Source organism: Vidua macroura, chromosome 2, assembly GCF_024509145.1.
Source record: "Vidua macroura isolate BioBank_ID:100142 chromosome 2, ASM2450914v1, whole genome shotgun sequence".
NCBI lineage: Eukaryota > Metazoa > Chordata > Aves > Passeriformes > Viduidae > Vidua > Vidua macroura.
This window is the reverse complement of record NC_071572.1, coordinates 20,828,803-20,850,723: the sequence shown is the minus strand read 5'-3', so window position 1 is coordinate 20,850,723 and position 21,921 is coordinate 20,828,803. Positions and strand designations below refer to the sequence as shown.

The 21,921-nt window shown below is 38.6% G+C and overlaps 1 protein-coding gene across 1 annotated transcript in view; it reads right to left on the bottom strand.

Annotated features, from left to right (window-relative positions):
* ANOS1 (anosmin 1) overlaps positions 1-21,921 on the bottom strand; it is a 126,174-nt gene that overhangs the window by 80,698 nt on the left and 23,555 nt on the right. Inside the window, exon 2 of the mRNA XM_053970332.1 lies at positions 19,112-19,159. Coding sequence (XP_053826307.1) covers positions 19,112-19,159 — 48 coding nt within the window. The remainder of the gene's footprint in view (positions 1-19,111; positions 19,160-21,921) is intronic.

The following is a 21,921-nucleotide window of genomic DNA, read 5'->3' as shown; positions in this document are numbered from 1 at the left end:
ATATGGCCATTTTGAACATATGCTTGACCAGCTATGCTTTATAAAAACATATACTCTAAAACAAAAATGAAAATCAGGATGACTCGCCAACTGGATTGCAAGTATAAATAGTAGAGTTTGAAAATATTGTGTAATGTTAAAGAAACAAGCAGACAAAAACTTCACAGGAACTGATGTATTTACCAAGATGAGCAGTTTGTTTTACTCATTTCAGAAGCTCAAAGAAAGGCAAAAGTCCCAAACAATTTTCTCAGTGTGCCATAGGTTATCGTCCCCCCTAGTATAACAGCAACATTTTGTGAAGCAGCAAAAATAAGAACAGATACACAGTGAAAAAATTAAATCTGCATTTAGAACCAACCAAAAATCACAGTTTTCAAACAAAAAATCTTCCCTTCTGGGGATAAAAGGATGCCTCTACTTATCTGAATGAAATACTGGACCCAGGGAAAGGCAGTTAAATTTTTTCAGGGAAGTGACACTACAGAATGGAAGCTGAAAGATGAGTTGAGATGATGTGTAGGACATCTGCAAGCAGAAAATGCCAAATGTTTGTGCTTCTTTTCTTCCTTTTCACAGCAACTCCAATGATCAAAGGCACATGCTTGTAAATGCTAGCAAAGTCATGACAAAGGTTAAGACTAATCCACATGAAGAATCAAAAGATTCTCCAAACACACAGCCCTTTAAAATTAGAATTTAAGCAAGTGAAAATTAGAAAGCAGGACAGAGTAGCATCTTTGAGAATTGTGCATTTCTACTTAGGTAGATGCTTGTTCACATAGATAACACAGCAGAAATACAAGGGAAAATGTTCTATCCCTCCCAGACACCAGTTTCAAATTTATGTTATTTTTTAAAAAGTCAGATATGGGACAAGACAACCAGACTTGAAATATGAATTCGGTATAAACCTGGTATTTGGTAAAAACATCCACCATAAATGAGTCACAAAGAATGAATATGTATGTATTATCCCAGCTGTAGCTTGCAACTTCCAAATAGAAAAATTGCGAGTTTGAAGCCCACGTGCAAAATCTTCAATTCAAAGGATGCAATTGCTGGAGGATGACTTTGCAAGACTTTGTATGACTGCAGTTTCTTGAGTTTCACCAAAATTCTGCCTGGATACAAAGTAAGGAAAGACCCAGGAAATCGCTGTGCTGGATTTGTTCGCTGGGAGGTGTGACCAAGCAAAGGCCTCAGGATTCAGGTCTCAACAAAAGGCTCCTGAACCAGGTAATTGAATGTCACTGCCAATGTCAATTCACTTGCTTCAGTAAGAATAAAAATTACTTATTTTCAAATAAATATCCAGATACATATATACCACATTGACCATCTGCATACCGCATTACAAATCTCAGGCATTAAATTAACAAGTTCAGAGCATACAAACTTGTGAAAAAAACAGGGGAAGTTTCACTGCTTTCAGAAAAAGTCAAGAACTATGGTATCACAACAGATTTAGATAATTAGCATCTTGAAAACATATCACATTATGATATGTTTTCCTTATCATTACATTATCAGATCTACGAATATCTGAAAATTCTGATATTCCATATAAAGGCTGACTAAGGGGGTCAGGCTCGTTTATCTACACTTGGACTAAAACTCTGGGTTGTTTCACAATTTTCTTTCAAACAGATTTCCAACACATTTTATAATTTCTGTCTCTATAAATCAAGTATCATTAATGTATTTGCCACATATTCTGCAGATAGACTATAAAAGGAATAATAATTTTAAAAAACAGTATTTTTTTGGGAGATCCAATTGCATGTCCTAATGTCACTAATGCTTTTTCCCCAAGCAAAAGAAAATAGAACCTGTTAAGATTCTTCTAAAGAAATGAAAAGAATAAATCCACTGAAGGTTGTCTCTTAATGTGTTTTTCCTTAAATTAGTGTTAAAGAATGTTGGAGGGGAGCAGTGTTGTGTCCCACTCACTCCTTGTTTTTCTTTGTGGGAGCATGCTATTGTACAATAAAAACGTCTTTTCAGTAATTTGTCATCTGCTTTGAAATCATTCCTTTCAATATAACCTTTTGTTAAGATCAAGCAAGAGAACACATCTCCTTCTGCAGAAAGGCACAAATTAAATTTCTAGTAAACACTGGGCGGATGAGTTCTACTGCCAAATTGTATTTCACTAACATTAACACAGCTGAAAAATGAAGACAATTGACACACTTATATCATACCTTGTATGAAACACATACTGAGTTAGTACAAATTATCACGTTTGTATTCTCATGCTTAAACTCAGTACCACAAGCTCCTCCTAAAACTGGTATAATTTGACAAATGTTAAACTTCATGCTTTTACAAAATTATTTCTGCTTATTTTTGTGTATATATATGTATTGAAGAGGAGAAAGCAAATAGAGCATATTTTGACGTAGAACTTAAAATCGTGTCTTCTTTTCACCTACTCCAATGTTCCCTGTGAAGCACTATCATAACCCTTATTTCCAAACAATTTCACATTATTGGAAGTCCTGCATAAACAGACATTGCGAGCTTGGACTTTTATGACTGCCCTACCACCCATATTTCACAAGTCTGAAGAAAGTTTAGAAACCTACTTCTTTACAGAAAAATGTCCCTCTGCTTTTAGTGGTCAGATATTTCAACTACTTCTCATGTCTCGATGTGCAGAGACCATGCTGCTAATGCCTACACTTGTGCATATAAATCTCTAATCTGTCAATCCAGTTGCCTGTGAATAGTCTATTTAGGTTGGGTTTAAAGCAGTGGGAAGTCGACCTACACGAGAGAGTTCCCTTGTAAAATGACCGGAGGTCAGTGTTATTATCTCTGTAGGCTACCAATGGTGCATTTGTTCCACCCTGTGTATGAGTCATTCATTTATAATAAGCTCCACTGCGCTTTGAAAGTGCAGGGAGGGATGGTACAGAAGCTTATCTTCTGTCAATTGGCTGAAGCATAAGACGACTCCAAAAAGAGATGTCCTCAGTATTTAACTGCTCAACTAGAAGATGATTTAACTTTGTTATAAATAAATTAGAGACCTTACACCCAAATCCCAGTAGAAGTATGCTGTAATCCCACTTTCTATTCAGACTGCCACTTAGCCATATACTTCCCTCACTTTTGAAGTTTTCATTGTTTATAAATACCTGCTGAAGATGTGTATAGTCAGTAGCAACTTCCCATTAAAAGCAAAAATAGTCACTAAAGCCAGTTTAAGCAATTAAAGTACAACTACATTATCCAGATGTAATTCTAGATCCAGTAATTTATCTTTCAAACATAGAATTTAAATAATGCAAATTAAACAAGCTCAGTATTCAACTCAAAGTAAGTTACACACAGATTTAGGTTCTAATTTTCCAGATGCAAAACCCCCATATGGTTTCAACAGAATAGAACATTTCTCTTTTACAGGTTTCTTGAAGGAGTGAGAGAGGAAGGTGAAAGGAAAACACAATAAAACAAAACCATTTCTGCATTCCTGCAATCACTGGCATTTGTAAATGGCTGTGGGATTCATGTAAAAAACTATTCTCCTACTCAACATATTTGTACAACATATTTACACATAGCCATATATATGTTTTAATACAAAATTGTCATTTAAATGTTTCATACACTCTTCTGATGAGGTGCTCTTGCTAGTCTTGTTATCCCTTCCACAATTTAGCTGCTGATGGTTTTTTCCTAACTTATTCCATCTCTCTGAGGTTTCTCCTTAAAAGGCTATCTACCTGTTATCTTTATAAGATGTGGCATTTTTAGATAGTGGACTATAGAATCAAGGAGAAGTTAGTTAAACCTTTCTCAATACAAGAGACAAAGGTGTCAAGACACATAAATATCTGTGGCTTTGTCTTGAAAAGATACATAGCAATACAACTTGTCAGCTTGACAATTCTTCCAGGCTTTGTTTACCGTTCTTGCAGCATTCACAGAAAATGAGATCACCAATCAGACAAGGTCAGAATATCATGCTATCCAAATGCTGGATAAAATATAGCACTGGGCATGCAAAGTGAATGTCATACATCATTACAGAGAGCTCAGATTACTGTAGGCACACAGTACCATGCTTCAGCAGTACTTGGATTTAATGCAACATCTACCACTATGACAGACCACCCCAAATAATTACATATATAATTCCTTTAATTAAAAAAATATATTTTTATTTCCTTTAATAGTATTATGGAGCCATGAACAAAATGCATAATCATTTTCTGAGTATCCATTATTTCCGCTTTGCAATACATTTCTAAAACTTATTCATGTCCTTTCCTTGTTATGTGATGCCTACTTTCAAATCAAGCACCAAATGTGGAGTCATTTGCAAAGCTGAAACAGTAGAATACAAACAAGGGACAGAAAGGTCAAAACAGGCCTGACATCTTTACAGGCCTGTCTTCTCACTGACAGATTTCCCAAAACACACTGTGCTTCTTGTTAAGCAAGTGTCACCAGTTTCTTTATTGTCTTCTTCCAAGGTGTTAAACAGCTCTGTACTGTTTGATAACCTGTCATCACCCAACAAATGTTAGCAATAAAGAAAAAATGCACTAGCTTTCCATGACAGCATAATAAAACATACTCAAGAGCTTTTCCCTAAACTCACTATTTGATAAAACTAAAATAAAAAGTACAACTATATTGAGATTTTTCAGCCTTTCTCCAGGGAAGAAAAACCCAACAAACCAAACTGGAATGTACTTAAAATGTCACTCCAGTCTACCTGATGAATTGAGTTTCTGTGCAAACATAAAATACAACTGTGGGGATAAAAAAATTTCAAATTATTACAGTATGGCCCTTTTTTCTTTCTTCCTTCAATTCCATGGTGAACAACTTCTTTTTTTTTTTTTTTTTTTTTTTTTTTTTTTTTTTTTTTTTAATAAAATTAAAACCACAAGTCATTTTTCTAAGAAGAGAAAGGTGTGGTAGGCAGATGGCAGAGGTGCAAAAAGCCTCCACTAGGATCCTGTTGGCAGGGCAGGAATGATCCCTGACATTTGTTGGTAAAGATGCAAGTATGTGATCTGCCTACGCTACTATGCTGCCTGTTCATTGCTCTTTCACCACCCTGCTGTGCCCTTACTTTTTTTTTAGCAGAGTACCATGAATGTCTTCTAACATTTTTATTTAATCTGCCAAAAGTAGAAGTTTAAATAGCCATTAAGTGCACTTACAATTCACTAACCCTTTTAAATCAGTATCACATCTGACAATCTTCCTACCATAGAACCACTAAAAAAGGAGGAAGAAAAGCTGAATTTCTAATTAATTCAATCTTCCCCAATTAGTGATTAAAAACATTCATGTATATGAATAGTGTTTGCAAATGTATTTTGCTGTTGCTGTTGTCAGGATAAAAATCTTTAAAGTACTGCCTATAGATACATCCACTTTCTTACAATAACTACTTTCAAGTGTATTATGAAGTAAATTTGCATAATGTTGGACCCCAGGAATAATGAGGACAAATAAGCCTCTCCCTGAAGATGATGATGACCTACTTACTTGCCATTTAAGGAATTCAAGTCCTCAATCTCCAATACTTTCAAACACTTATTAAACTGAGAAAACATAAAAATCTGATGATTTCCCCTACAGATGGGTATTACTTTGAATAAAGTGCACGTTGTGATTTTCTGCACCACTATTATCATTTAACAAAAAATGTACTTCCACAATAAAGCTACACCAATTTAGTTTTCCTGGTTTCAGTTTATTTAATAGGAGGGGTAGAAATTGAAAGGAAAAAGTAAGGCAAGAAAGCTACCAACTAAATATCTTTTTTTTTAAGAAAAAACACTCATTTGTTATTCAAATATGTTATTTAACTATAGATTAATTTTAAAATATTCAGTTATGATACAGAAAGATTTAATTAATCTTTTGAAGAAAATAAGCAATTAAAAGGGGATTATTTTCTGTATCATGGCCCCACCAAAAACATAGGTTACAATTATCATAGGAGTTGTACTTGACACAAACTGAAACATGACTTTGGATGAGGAAATTGTACAGCAGGAGAAGCTGAACTCTAAAGAAACACAATACTTCTGTCATGCAGATACCTTCAATGATAAATAGGAAAGGAAAACAGGACATTGAATAATATATGAGCAGAATAGATCAGCAGTGGAATGATTTTGGAGAGTTTCTCTGAAAAAACAATGTTTCTTTAAGAAACATTTGCTGAACCAGGTTTAGTGAGCCAGGTTTGGTAGTGTATTCAATTATTTAAATAGTTAGTCATCAGCTCTATTGTCTCAGTGCTTCTTTACAGATATAAATCCTAACATTTCAAAAATCTCACCCAAAAAATTGCAATTCCCTCCCTTGCTCCTGGCTCTTTAGGAGCTTTAGACCTGCCTCCTGGTGAGTGAATAAAGATATCCTCAGATATCACTCAACAATGTGGTCCAGAACCAAACAAAAGTTAACAAGTGTAGCCAGACTGAGCTCCGCCTGCTGGGTCTGACCATACCTCCCATGAGCATTCCTGGACCAGGCCAAGGATGTGTTTGGTGCTCTGCATTGTGTTCTCAGGCCAAACTGAAAGAATTCCAGATTTAGGAAAAGCACACATGAGAATCCATGTAATGTTAAAGCCTGATTTATGAGGACAAAAGTTGAAAAAAAATTATGAAGTGGTAAGTACTGTTTAACCAATATTTTCTTGTTTACTAGGGCTAACAGGGTGGTCATATTTATGTAAAACAAAATTAAGTCTATTTCCCTCATGAGAGTGCTCAAAGGTCAGTGAGTAACAATGCAGCTAAATGTTTCATATAAACCAAAAAAATGAAAATATTTCATTCCTAATATGAAACCACTTTAAAATTTGATTCTTCATTCCTAGCTCTGGAAAATTTCTACTGTTTTTGGGGTCTGCAGTTCAAATCCCAAATGCTGTAACTCAGTTTTCTTTTCCTGTTCATACCCTGATTTATTGTGGATTTTGGAATTTAATGGATTTTAGATATAACAATATCACATCTATGGGAAAAATAAACATAGTCAGCTGCATTCTTTATTCAAAGTCAGGGGCTAAAAACTCCAACATTCTTTGAAACCCATGGGTTTTACAACTTAAAGCAAACAGAATATTAGATATACTAGGGAAAAGGTCCTTGTTATTAACTCAGCCTCCTGGTTCACACTTCACAGGAAAAAAAATCCTTTACAGATTTAATTACAGCAATCCTTTAATTTCTAAATGCATAACCTGAAAACACCTACCTGAAATAAGAAATCTATTTTGTACACACATACACCAGCATCACAAGGCTGAATAGTTATCCATGTCTTCTTTCATTTCAGTGTAGTGATCCTGCTGGCATTCCTGCATGGGCAACACCTTATGTTGAACATGAATCCAAAATACTGCTTCACATATGGATTAAATGCATATGTCAACATTCAGCAAATATGGTTATGAATTTCCCTTTCACTTTACACCCCACGTAACTGTTCACTCATTTAAAATGAGCATGCAAACCAATTTTAAATTAGACTACAGGAAGTTGCCTTTAGAACCACTGCAGACTTCAGAAAGTTCATGGTATCAGAAAAAAGGCCCGAATATTTTCCTGTCACTATCTCCATAGTGGGACTTCTATCTGTACAGTTATATGCTATACAGACAGAAGTGTACACTGTGCACTTAAAATTCTTCAAGCCATGAAATAGCTAAAAATATTTGATATGACTAAGATCAGAATGTATGCTTGTAATCCATATAGATGTGAATATTATGGAAGAACTGTCAGAACCAATTACCTTTCTGATCCGTTCACCTGAGACTATACCCTGAATTGACTTTAGGCAGAACTTTTTAGGGAAACTCAATAAGGAGATCTACTTAAAATTCATAGCACAAAACCCACTCTTTAACACTGCACCCTTTCAGAAGCATTTTTGTCTGTTGTGCACAGAGAGTTATTCTAATATACAGTCAGTGCTAAATGGCAATTAACTCTTCAGCATCTGATTAAATATCACAGTTAGTGTTACAAAATAAAACCTGCAATTTCTGTTTAAGGATAGACCATGCCTCTGTGCTCAGACAGCTTTCCAATTCTTTGCAGGCACTCAAAAGTAGAAAAGAGTCATAGCTCTCACTTCCAGCTTAATGCTTTTCTTACACTTCAATGAATATGTGGAGAAAAGGGCACTTGCATCCCTGCCTGTCTGCCTGCCTCAAAAGATAGTTGCCTCCCTCTCAGCACAGTAACTCCATCTACCTAAGCACACTTTTATATCTCCTTCAATATTAGAGTAATGGAGAAACTCCAAGGGAGGTCACTTGAAAAAGCACAATCTTAACTTTTAGATGCATATAAAGCTTGTTGAAAGTCAGTATTCCTTACTTCAGTGGGTTTTGAGTCATGCCCTGGGTCTAGTCAAGCAAAACTCTTTTTGAAGTCATGGTTAAGATACAGACATATGTCCCTTTCCAATGGCTTGAATGTATTTTACTACTACATTAAACGTCAATGCAAGTACATTTTGTCTTTGTCACTTAACTAGAGCTGTATTTGACCTAATGCTGCAATTGTCTCCCACAAGAGGAGAAAAGGAGCATACATTTGAACAGAATATTACAGCCTGTTTTGCACTTCAAATTAATCAGGTTAATGAATTGTAATGTAATAAGATAAAACTAAGATTCTTGTCTGCAAATTTATAAATTTTGTACAGATCCTCGACTTGTTTAAGCTATTAAAATTTCCTAATAGCAATTCAGGCAGCTGAGCTTTGGAAACTAAGAATGCATTTGGGAAATCAAGATCTCAAATACACTTTCATGTCACATATTTCCCTCTGCATATAGCATGCAAAGTTATTGAAAGATAAGAAAAAAATACAAGCTTTGAGCAAAATGAGTGGTGAGAGACCTGGTAAAACTGAAGATTTTGGAAGATAAATCTGTTGCTTGTTTTCAAGATTTACTGTTAATTCTCCTTAATCTCAGTAGTAACGTCTGTCTTTACTGTCTGACCAGTGTTGCTCCAATGATAATCATCCTTCTGCTAGATGTTACTTACTTTTTAGATGACAAAAATTTACAGTTGATTAGACTGTATAGCTGCATTGGTATTTCAGAAGTTTCTAGGAAGGGATTATTGTTGTGCTCAAATACCTCTAAATAAAGGATTCTGCAGTCTGAATGTCCTTGGATTTTGAAGATTGTTCACTGAAGCAGATAAAGCTAAGTTAAAGAAGCATTTAGTGCTTCAGCATGCCAGCTTCAATAATATCTGTTGTGTTTTTATGTGAGCACCCCCATGCACACATTTCTCCCTTTAGCTGTAGTGTATGTCTCTACTTACCACAGCATATTCAGATTTAAAGTCTAAAGCTAGCCCTTGCTTTCCTGAGAACAGACTTGAGACTGCTATGCTATTACCCTGAAAGCCAGTGTTGGCACAATTCAGTCATTAATGACAATTTTGTGTCCTTTTTCTGTGAAAGAGGGTTCAGCTGGTTATGCTCAGCATTGGCTCGGTTTGCTCAGTATTCAGGAGTTCAAATTTCAAAGAGCACAGCGATCAGAGTTGATTATCTCCTTAGAACAGATACAACTGGCCAAAAGAACAAGCTCCAAAGAACCAAACTTTTCTGTAAAGCCATGCTGAAGATCAATGAGAACCTCAGCATCCCTCATTAGCAAAACCTGGGCTATAGGGACATAAAACCAATCTGATCCTTTCCTCCCTATCCCTCATAAGGGCTCTGGCAGTTGTAATAATCTTTTAATAAGGGAAAAAAGAAACTAGATTCTAACCATTTTTACTAGAAACAGAAAATTATCAGCAGCATCATTCAGAGTCAAGGCCAAGGAAAACACCTTCCATAAAGTCTTGAGGTCTGTTCTTCCAAGGCAAAAAAATTTAAGGTGCACAAAACAGCAAGCAGCAAGAGCTGAGAAGCCAAAACTAGGGTTCTGAAAAGGATGTATCCTTTAGGTTGCACAGTATCACACAAAAACAAGTAATAGGGCTTAAGTAAGTTTGTTTTTTTTTTTCTAGCAGTAGGATTCCAGACCTACAGGTTTACTTATCTATTGAGAATCCAGCTGGTAACACACGTGTTAGACTGGAAGGATGACTGATGTGATCCAATATAGCAACTGTAAAGAATATGAACTTACTTCATGTTCACTTATTTCATCTTCTAACACAACTGTTTTTTCAATACTCCAAAATATAAAACTTGATATTTACAAATATAGAGCAATACATTACAGAGTACTACAAATGTTGTTTGGATTTCAATTCTGTTTATTTGCCAGTTCTCAAGGCCCTTAGGAACAAAGGGATTCCTGTAATCACTACACACTTATACACTAATGCTTTAAACACAAACACTGAATCACAAAGCTCTTTCTTTTATTTCCCCAAAAACAAATATCCAGAAACTTCAGTCACCCTATTTATTAGCTAGTACAGTTTTAATCATCTAACCACTATGGTTCTCTCAGTACCCTTTTTATAGCTGAATGTTAAAAAAAAAAAATCAAATAATCCATGAAAATGCAAACAGGAAGTATCACTTCTTATATGCTCATGACTTTTTATCTATATAGCACAACAATAATCTGATCAATTCTTATGAACTCCCATTCTATTAAATGGTTTTACCTTAGCTTTTACTAGATGAAAGAAAAAATAATCTGTCTAGCAGATCAAGAAAGAAATTTTTATTCATTCCATCTTTTTAGAGAAAAAAATTCTCAACCATTTATGGGTGCCACTTAAATCACAGTACCACTATTCCTGCTAAACTTTACAAAGCTATCCCTATCCTGCTCTAGCTTTATTGTGTAAATAACAGTGGCTCAACATACTTTCCAGCAGAGATGTGGGTTTCCTGGCTAAGAAACCTAGAATGTTTCAGCTACTTCAGGCTAATGATCTCTCAAATGCACACTAATATGTTTGATAGAAGTCTCTCAGCATGTGTGCACGGAATGCTTAACATAAGAATAACACTACTGTGGGCAGGGCAAATCGCTGACACCATTTCAGACTGAGTTAGATGCTGGAGGCACAAATTAAAACTGTGAGCTTTCATTTCAGTGGGCTTTGACAGATGGAAGATTGTAACAAATCTCTAATTGTTTAACCATTAACTCATCTTTCCACCTGCATTATCCCTGGAAAGAGCTCAGCTGGAAGCCTGAAACAATTGCTCGAATATGGAATTCAGGAGTGTGTATTATTCTAAACAGAAAGTAAATTGTCATTTTGAGATAGTCAAACAGTATGTTTATTTGGCTGCAGAATTAGTAAATTGTTTATCTTTATTTTCACATTTTCCTCTCAGTTCTGAAAACTCATAAAATAGCCTTTCAGCCTTCTCGCAGAATCAATCAATCAGGGACCGCTGCCTTAGCCACTGGTAACAAGAAAGCTGTATTGCAATTCACAGTGTGTTATGATGATCCCCATTTATCTCCAGTCCTTGTAAATGCCACAGCTCATGCAGCTCTAAATTATGCCTGCTGGTCTCTTGACTTTCAGCTGCCTACAAAAAAAAAACCTTGTGTAAGGAGCTGTAAAAAAAAAAAAATTATGACTACTTCACAAACTCTTGAAATGCCTTTCCAAGTCATTTCATCCCCCTTGCCCCCCACCTTAAGTCTAAAATACATTTTTCACTAAGCCAGCATCAATGCAGGACTCTGCCCTTTCATGTTACTCTCAGCAGCAAGCAGCTCTGTTGTTTTTATAGGGAAGCACCTGTTAAATGCTCAGCACTTCCAAGTACTTGAGAAGAACAGCCTTGGAACTGTGGAGCTCACACTGTAAAAACAAACCAGGAAAACGGAGCAGGAACTGAAAAAACTGTGCATTTACATCCAATTTAGCAAGAATAGCCGCTGGAAGGCAATGGGATTTTAAGAACAGGAGCTTTGCAAATGGCAGCAGGAATGAGTCATTTGGGGCTTAGAAAGCATAAGTAGAAAAGAAGAATACATTGGGCCAAGAATTTCATTCAGGGGCTGGAGCATCTGCCATATACAGAGAAGTGCAAATATCTGAAATACCTGGGACTGATGAGCCCAGAGAAAAGGTTTAGGAGGGATCTTACTTATGTTTATAAATATCCATTGAGATGCAGTGAAAAGAGGGCTTCCAGGCTCTTCTCTGTCATGCCTATGGACTAAACAAGAGGCCATAAGCACAAATCAAAAAACAAGAAATACAGAAACTCCTTTACTGTGGAGGTCGTCAAACAACAAAACAGGCTGCCGAGAGAGGTTGTGGTCCTCACATATGGAGATACTCAAATTCCAACCGGATGTGGTTCTGGACAATCTGCTCTAGTCGACCCTTCATTACAAGATGTAAAAAGGCTTTCCAAGAACCTTTGACATATTTTTAAGAAACAGATAGATAGGCACACAGAATAGTGACATTAGTGGAGAGAAAGAGACAAAATCTCACATAAAAATTTTTAGAGGGTAAGTTAAGGAGAGGCAAAAAACCTCAACCCAGGAATTATGTAAAGATGTGAAAGTTAAATCCAAGAGTAAAGGTTGAGTCAGCGAAGGAATTCAAAACACAACATAGAACAATTTATTGCTATTTACAAAAAGAGCAAACCTCCAATGCAAAGTTGTTACCCTTGAAGTATCTAAGTCAGCCTTGCAGATTATTTTCTTAGGCCAGGTTTTCATAATATTTCATATATCAAGTAGTTCTTAAATCCACTTATAGCAGTTAGGGAAAGATTGATCAGCAAATGTAATGGTTATTGTAATGCTTTAACCAAGTGAGTTAATCAGTGATATGAAGGTCAGAGGCAGTCTGGGATGCAATATTCATGCACTAGTGAAGTTTACAGTCCTGAGAGATATGGGTCAAGTAAAGAATAAGGTCAGGACCTAAAATATTACGAAAGTAAACTTCCAGCTCTTCAAGATGTTAGTCAACAGGACTCTCCAGGAAACTGCTCTAAAGGACAAGGGACCAGAAAAGAGCTGGCAGATCTTTAAAGACATGTTCCATACAGCAAAAGAACTCTCAATCCCCAAGTGTAAAAAATCAAGAAAGGAAAGCAAGAGACCTGCAGAGATGAGTGGAGACCTTCTGGTCAAGCTAAAGGACAAGAAGGAACTGCACAGGCAGTGGAAGTATGGAGACCTATCCTGGCAAGAATATAAGGATGTGGTCAAACAGAGTTAGGGAGAAGGCTGAGGTATTCAACACTTTTCCTCTCAGACTTCAGAGGCAACTTTTTTTCCCCCCATACCTCCCAAGTGGATGGGCTGCAAGAGAGGGACTGGAAGAAGCACCTCTTCCAGTAGCAAAGCTGACTGACTACCTGTGTTAGAAACAAGCTGAATTATGTTTTAGATGAAGTCTATAAACTACAGACACTACTTCATCCTGTATATAACCTGTATCTCATAATGCTTTAGAATAATCACTCAGAGTAACTCAGAGGTTTGATATACAGAACAAATATGATTAGTTGGAGGGAAAAAGGAGGGATAAGCCCAAAATAGGTTATATTTACCTACCTACAGGCATAACCAATGTCAAAATATTATTTAAAGACAGTCTGAAGATTACAGGCATAAATACATTTTTTGCAGTATTTTGCCAAACACTTGGCTTTGATGGAAGACTTTAGGCCAGATGCATAAAAAATCTAGATCCATCAGTTTCCAGCTTTAAGTGTCTTTCCCCAACCAGACAATAACCTCTGCAGAGGTTCTATTTTCAATTCCTGTGCTGGCAACAGGAACTGGGGTTTTATGTAGTCCTGGAAGTGGAAGAAAAGAAGGGAGTGTCAGTTTGTCCAGTTCTCCCCCCATATATATTTTTTACCCCTGTGGTGTCTAGGAATGAGTAGAGCTGACTGAGATCCAGGTGCTGGTCTAACAACTGTGTTAAGAAATAGTGAGCCCAGCTCAATCCAGCCCACTTTCTTTTTCAGTCTCTCCATGTTGCAGTTCTACTTTCTCATGCTGTTGTTTGTAAGTCCAGCTTTGCATTACTCAGCAAGTCTGACAGGCTGCCAGCAATCTACTGGTAAAGTAAAATAAATGCTATATATTAACTTTCATTACCTAGACCAAATATGAATGGAACCTCAGTACATGAACAATTCTACACCAAGTAGTATCAATCCTAATGAGTGTGTCATGCTAGTGGAAACATTTATGCGGCCCCTGGGAATGTGGAGGCCTGAAGAGTATATAAGAAATGCCTCTACACAGACACAGTTTGAATCCATTCCCCTTGTCCCGAAATGGCAACAGGGCCACACCTTTCTAGCAGCACAGTGGCTTCCAACTCCTCCAGTCTGCTGCCCACACTGCATGCACTGGTGCAAAGGCACCTCAGCTCGCCTGTCAGCCAGTTGCCTTCCTAAAGGAACAGCCCTTAATTCCTTTGAGATAATTCTCTGGTGTTTCCCTGTTGGTTTCTGTTACATTAGGAATCCCTGGCTTGTCTCCGTAAGACTGCAAGTGCATTCCAGTGTGGCCAGCACATTTCAGAGTCACTGGCAGAGGGTCCTCTTGCACGCTGTCCCTCTAACCTTCACTTCTCATCCCACAGGTCACCAGGCACAAACCTGATACTGTCCCCCTCCCCTATCGCAACTAGTTTAAAGCTCTATCAATAGCCCCTCTGGTTCCCAAGCAGCAACTCTCCCCCCGAGAAAGATGAGTCCTTACTGGTACAAGCATGCCTGGTGCTGCATAGACCATTCCATGGTGAAAAAACCCAAAATTTTGGTGGTGATACCAGCCACAGAACCATGCAGTAATAGACTCAGTCCATCTGTTTCTTCCAGTGTTGCTGCCTTCACCTGGAAGTATTGAGGAAATCATAACTTGTGCCTCAGATTCCCTTGCCAAACATTCCAAGGCCCTGAAGTCCTTTCTGATCGTCTTTGGACTACATGTTGCCACTTCATCATTCCCTATGTGGAAAATCAGTAATGAGTAGTAGTCTTAGAAAAGCTCCAGATTAGTAAGTTTCCGGGTGACATCCCTACCCAAGCCCCCAAGAAGGCAGCAGACCTTGCTATGGGTAGGGCCTAACTGGACACAGCATTCCAGATGTTGCCTCACCAGGGCTGAGCAGAGGGGCAGGATCACCTCCCTGCTGGCAATGCTCTTCCTAATGTCCCCCAGGATCCCATTGGCCTTCTTGGCCACTAGGGCACACTTCTGGCTCACGGACAGATGGTGTCCACCAGCACCCCCAGGTCCTTCTCCCCAGAGCTGTTTTCCAGCAGGTCAGCCCCCAGCCTGTCCTGGCACAGAGGGTTGTTCTTCCCCAGGTGCAGGACCCTGCCTTTGCTGAATTTCAGGCAGTTTTTCCCTGCCCATCTCTCCACCCTGTTGAGGCCCTTCTGGAGGGCTGCACAGCACTCTGGGGTATCAGCCACCCCTCTCAGCTTTGTGCCCTCAGTGAACCTGCTGAGGAAGTATCTGTCCTTCATCCAAGTGATTGATGAACAAGAGAAACAATACTGGGCTCAGTATTGAACCCCGGGGGATACCACAAGTGACAGGCCCCAGCCAGACACTGTGCCTCATTACATCCTTCTGCAATTTGCCAGTCAGTCAGTTCTCAATCCATCCAGTTCTTCCTTCCTGAGTTTGTTTATGACGATATTGCAAGAAAGTGTCAAAAGCCTTGCTGAAATTGAGGTAGAAAATATCCACTGCATTTCCCCATCCACCCAGGTAAGTTGTTTCATTGTCGAAGGCCATCAGGTTGGTCAAGGACTACTCCTGATAATCTACTTGTCACCCATGTGGGGATGGAGTGAGGCACTCCGCCACTTTTCCAGGGATTGAGATGAGGCTGACAGGTTGCTAAGTTCCCTAGATCTTCCTTCTTGCCTCTTCTGAAGGCTGGGGTGAAATTTGTTTTCTTCCAGTCCTCAGGCACTTCCCCTGATTGCCATAACCTTTCGAAGGTGACTGTGTTTGGCCTACTTACGGTGTTCACCAGGGCCCTCAGCACTTGTGGGTGCATCCTGCCAGAGCCCACGGACTCATGGATGTTAAGGGTTCTCTAACCCAATCCTCCCTAACCAAGGGAAAACCTTACAACAAACACTCCTTTACCCAGATCTCCTGTGTCAGAGATTCCTGAAGGCTGGTCTTGTCAATGGAGATTGATGCAAGGAAGGTGTTCAGCAACTCTGCCTTCTCCTTGTCCTCTGTTACCACAGTCCCCATTCCATTAATTCCAGATGTCTTGGCCTTCCTTGCCTCCTTTCTACTCACTCTGATAACCTCTCTATATACATTCCATGTGGCCTGACCCTGCCTCCATCTCCTGTATATTTCCTACTTACACTGGAGAAATGACACGAGTTCTTTATTCATCCACACAGGTCTCTTGCCCACTTTGCCCAATTTCTTGCTTGCCAAGATGCATCATTCTTGAGCCTTGCAGAAGTGATCCTTAAGATCAACTAGCTCTCCTGGACCCCTGTTGCATCCCAGATTTGGTTTAGTTAGGAATTTTAATAATGTTAGTTAGTCAGTTTTGTGTACCCCCAAGTTCCCCCCGCAGTGGTTCACTCTGGGTCACTCACCATTGGAGCTTCCCCATGTCAGTCTTGTAACCACCCCCTATTCATTCCTGAAACTTCCGTGTCAGTTACCCCATCCCTATTCGTCCCAGAACCCCTGTATCCACCCCTGTCGCGTTCCCCTTGGTTGCTGTGGCCCATGTCACCGCCACGTTGCCTGTCCCCATTGGGCGAGGGGGCTTCCACCCGTATCTGCCCACCCCCTATAAAACCCCATGCGCCCTCGGTCCTGTTGCCATCTTGTCCCTGCAGCGCTAGGGAGAGGTCACTGCTCTCCATCGCAGCACCACGCGACAATAAACCTTCTCCAGCCAACCGCAAAGACAGGGTGGTCGTTCCTTCACCTCTTCATCTCCTCCCAGCGTGGTTACAGAGCACGGCCAGCCAACGCCGGTCCGCTGAACGCCAGAGCGCCCGGACCACGAGGCAACCCCGGTCCAGCTGAGAAACAGCGCCTTTAGCCAGGCTCCCGAACTGCCCCAGACCAAGGAGAAGAACGCAAAGCCACGGACCCCTCTTCCCCCCAGGATCTGTTCCCACAGGATTCTTCCAAGAAGACCCCAAAAGAGGATACAGCTTGCTCTCCTGAAGTCCATGCTTGCTATCTTACTTGCTGCCCTGCCTCCTTCTTGCCCAATACTGAATTCCACAATCTCATGGTCACTGCAGCCAAGGCTGCCCCCTCCAACAAGGCCTTCCATGTTAGTTGTAGTAAGGCTGAGCAGCACACCATTCCTTGTGGAATCTTGCAATACCTGTCACACTCATACAAACTTCCTCCAGAAGTAAAAGGAATTTGCATTTTTAAAAGGTTAACTGAATTCCCTGCATCACTTTGAAAATTTTAGTTAGCTAAAGCAATTGTTTAACTTTGCATTGCAAAACACAGAAAATCAAAACCATGCTGAAAAGACATTATGCTTTAGTTTAGCTCTGCTAACAATTTGGCCAAGTTTACATTTATTTATTTTCTAAATATGGCAAAGCTGCTTTCTTAAGGAAAATATATTACCTTCCTAAGAAAGAACGAAAAAGATAGGTTAACATGACTACAAAGCACATTTTAAGTAATTTAAAACTTAAACTACCATTGTTTTGTAATACAATATAATATTGATTTGTAGCATTCTTACACTGGTTTCAAGATACTGATTCAATTTTAAGGTAAAATTCGTGTCAGCTTATATATACCTTATGTGGATTCAATAAACTTGGGAGTGATTCAGAGAGATATTCTTATAGCCTCTGCCCTGTTGTAAAACCTGGACTACTTTTCTTGTATGATTCCTTCTTTGTTGGGCAGACACAAACCATTGGAAAACCTTTTCAATTCCTTACCGCAGTAGGCTTCACAACTAATTTTTTAAAAAATGTATCAGAATTGCTGTGGAACAAGGCCCTCAAGCTTTCCTGCAAAGGCAATTCAGTTATCATGAAATATGTTTTTTGCACATCTGTTTGGGGTTTTCAAGAAGAATTTTAAGGATAACATTTCATTGCAAAAGTGAAATCCTCAGCAGTGTGGCACAGCTAACAAGAAATGTTCCATTCCATTATTTTCTTATATTGACATTGTTATACCCTGGATTTTAATACTGATAAAAGCAATCAACTTTGTTTTATTTACCTGCAATCCCTTTTATGTCAACAGAAGCTAGATCAGTGAATGTGTAATCTCATTCTTTAAATGTACACAAGAAATCAACATTTTTTGAAATCAAGGGTTAGCATCAGCATTTAACATCGATTGCATTGTTGAAACAATACAGAACAATGCTACTTAGATTTAACTCCATTTTCAGTACAACCTTCATGAATAAAAAGGCCTAAATTATTGTAGAAACACATTTTTAGGATGTTTAGGCAAATTTTCCAATGAATGCAGCTTCCATGAGATTTATGACCAGTCAGCAACAAATGTACAATTCCACTTGAGCTAAACACACTAAAGCTCCCAAGTGCTGTTGCTTCCATCCAGGCACCACAGAAAGACTCTTACACAGGAGAATCAGTTTACAATTAGCCCATCTACCCTTTAGGATTCCAGGGCTTAAATACTAGAATGGGAAAGAGGCATCAGTAGAGCCACTGGGATTCATGGCAAGAACACTTCCCAAGAAACTCAGGTTCAAGATAAAAATTAAATACCCAAACTGAATGAAATGTTGAATGTTGAAACCCTGGTGCTGTTGGAGGAAGATTTTTAAGTTATTGACAGTTTTACTCTTTTCTGACCAAAAATACTGAAAAAACCACAAATGAGACACTAGGTTCCAGTGTAAACTTTCTTAAAATGACAGAATTATGTTGGTTTAACTATGCTTGATATGTATCTTCCAACACGATTCCTTTGTCCTGAAAGAGTGAATCACTTGGTTTTAATTTTTGATATTTTATTAGAGGTTGAGGTTTCCAAATAAAATATAAAGACACTTCTGAAAACAGGCTAAGAAGAAAAGCACTTACTCTACAGACAAGAGACTGAAAGCACCTAGGTAACATAAATGAGAGAGGAAAAAACAGGACTTACCTTTGAACACTGTTTATGATTCTGGCACCAAGCAAGTGACCCATTGTTCTGAAAGACAGAGGAAATGTACATGAATACTAATATTTCTTTCAGGCTAGACATATTCACCCTAACATATTTAAATGGAATACACCATCCAGTTCTGCTTAGACAATGATGTTGTGCCACAGTGTAAGTACCAATCCTGACTCCTAGACCCTTTTGTGGAGTTAAAGGCTCACACAAGTGTAAAGGGAACATTAAAAAGTTAGGAAAGCATTTCAGCAGGCAAGTTTGGTGGAAAACTGAACAAAGTCATCTTTCAGTCCATCTTTGTAAACACTTGTTGTCTAGAATTGCTAAGCAGTAGACAAAAGGTAACACATGCCATTTAAGAAATTGATATAGATTAGTAGTGATTGGTGAAAAGTCCATTAGTTGCATTTCCATATTGCACAACACTTAAAATAAATTGTCAAGCAAAGATAATGAACAACCTTTATGTAAATGTAAAATTCAATTAAATGCAACACGAGTTATCCAAAAGACACTTGTGCCAGTTTTATTTTATATTTTTTATAATAAAGTGCATTTCTGAGATCAGGAAACAGTACAGCTCTGATTTATCCTGACTGCAGTAAAACAACCAATACAGGATGACATACAAAATAATAATTTAAGCTAAAGGAAAAGAAAACATGATGAGAAGAGGAAGTATGAAAATGGCACAGGGACAAACAGCAACTTGCTGTTCTTCTAGAGACGTTTCTTAAGGGCCAATTCTGGAAAAAACTCAGAGCTAGGAAGTGTATGTTTGTGGTGTTAAAATATGAAACAAAATAATGATTTACTTTCTGTATAGTGGGAGATTGAAACAACATCAGGAAGACCTAAATGACTGAACATGAGAAATGGGGTACAAACCCTGCAACATATCCTAAGCTGACATTCTTAGGACATTCTATGTATGCACTTCCATCATTTATAAATCCATACTCTAGAAACAGAATGGCTGAAGATTCTGATAAATCTGTAGTTCAGAACTGGGCTACAAATGTCAGTCTATGAGGGAGTAAAATGACACCCATTCATAGGAATTAGGCAAGGTATTCCCACAGGGAATGTGACTGCAGTATATCATCACTGTTGGCACCCATTACAGATCTGGAAATCAGTTTCCAAGGAGGAGGAATTCAGTTAGGCCAGAATGCAAAGTACTAATATAGCAACACTGTATCTTTTTCTCTCTCTCCTTTTTAATAAAAAAGAAAAAAAAATAAGAGAGTGATACAAATAATGGAATAATATACGTAAGTTACATTTGTTGGTTTTATCTCGCATAATTTTCTTCACAGTAGCTAGTATGGTCTATGCTTTGGATTTATGCTGGAAGTAGTGTTGGTAACACAGCACCAAGGCCTTTTTTGCTCCTTACCCCATCCCACCAGTGGAGGGCTGGGGGTGCACAAGGAGTTGGGAGGGGACACAGATGGGACAGATGATCCCAAGATCCCAAATGACTAAAGGGGTATTCCATACAATATGGTATCATAATCAACATATAATGCCGAAGGGAGGAGGAAGAGGAGGAAGGGATGGATATTTGGAGTGATGGTGTTTGTCTTCCCAAATCACCACTATGCATGACGAAGCGGATGGCTGAACATCTGGGAAACAGTGAAATAACTCCTTGCTTTGCTTATGTGCATGGCTTTTGCTTTACACATTAAACTGTCTTTATCACAACCCACGAGGTTTTTCTACCTTTACTCTTCTGATACTCTCCCCAGTCCCACTCATGGATCAACTGAGTAAGCACATGTCAAGCTTAGCTTCCAGGTGGCTCTTAACCACAACAACATATAACTTTTTATGTATAAAATTCACACAGATAAAGTAAAAATTATTCCATCAATATACAATTCAGAATGAGAAATAGATACATTAGAATCATTGTATTGGAGACAACCACAATGGTTCTTCAAAATTGCAGCATTGTGTTCTGATCTCAACAAAGTTTGTAAGCTTGAATACAGTGATTTGCTACCACAACTATGAAGTCTATGCTTTGAAGCTGGATCTCTCTTTGTGAATGTTTAAAAAGATCATGTTTGTGCATGTCTTCATACAAGTGTGTAGTCAAATGTTCACAAAAGTTTCCAAGATGTGGCCAGCAGGTCAACGGAAGGGATCATCCTCTTTAATCTGCTCTCACGAGCCATACATGGAGAACTACATGCAGTTCTGGGATCCTCAGGACAAGAAAATCAAGGACCTGTTGGAGCGGGCCCAGGGAATGACCACAACAATTATCTGAGGACCAGAGCACCTTTCAATAAAGGCTGAGACACTTGGGGTTGTTCAGCCTGGAAAAGAGAATGCTCCAGAGAGATCTTATTGCAGCCTTTCATTATATAAAGGGGGCTTGCAAGAAAGACAGAGACCAAGGCCTATAGGGACAGAACAAAGGGCAACAGATGAAAATTGAGAGAGGGGAGATTTAATTGGATCTAGGGAAGAAACTTTTTATGATAAGGGTGGTGAGATACTGAAATAGGCTGCCCGGAGGAGTGGTGGATGCTCCATCACTGGAGCTGTTCAATGACACCTCATGGAAGATCCCAGGGCAGGAGGGATGAACTAGATGACCTTTAAAGATCCCTTCCAACTTCCATCATTTTGTAAGTGACTTCAACCATCTCTATAGTCAGAATCACAGAACGGTTTGGCTTTCACTACAACTCTTAATCTGAGCTTCAGAAAATATATATATGCCTTTTTTTTTTCATATGCACTGAAATGCTAACAATTTCTACTCCTGTATCACCAAG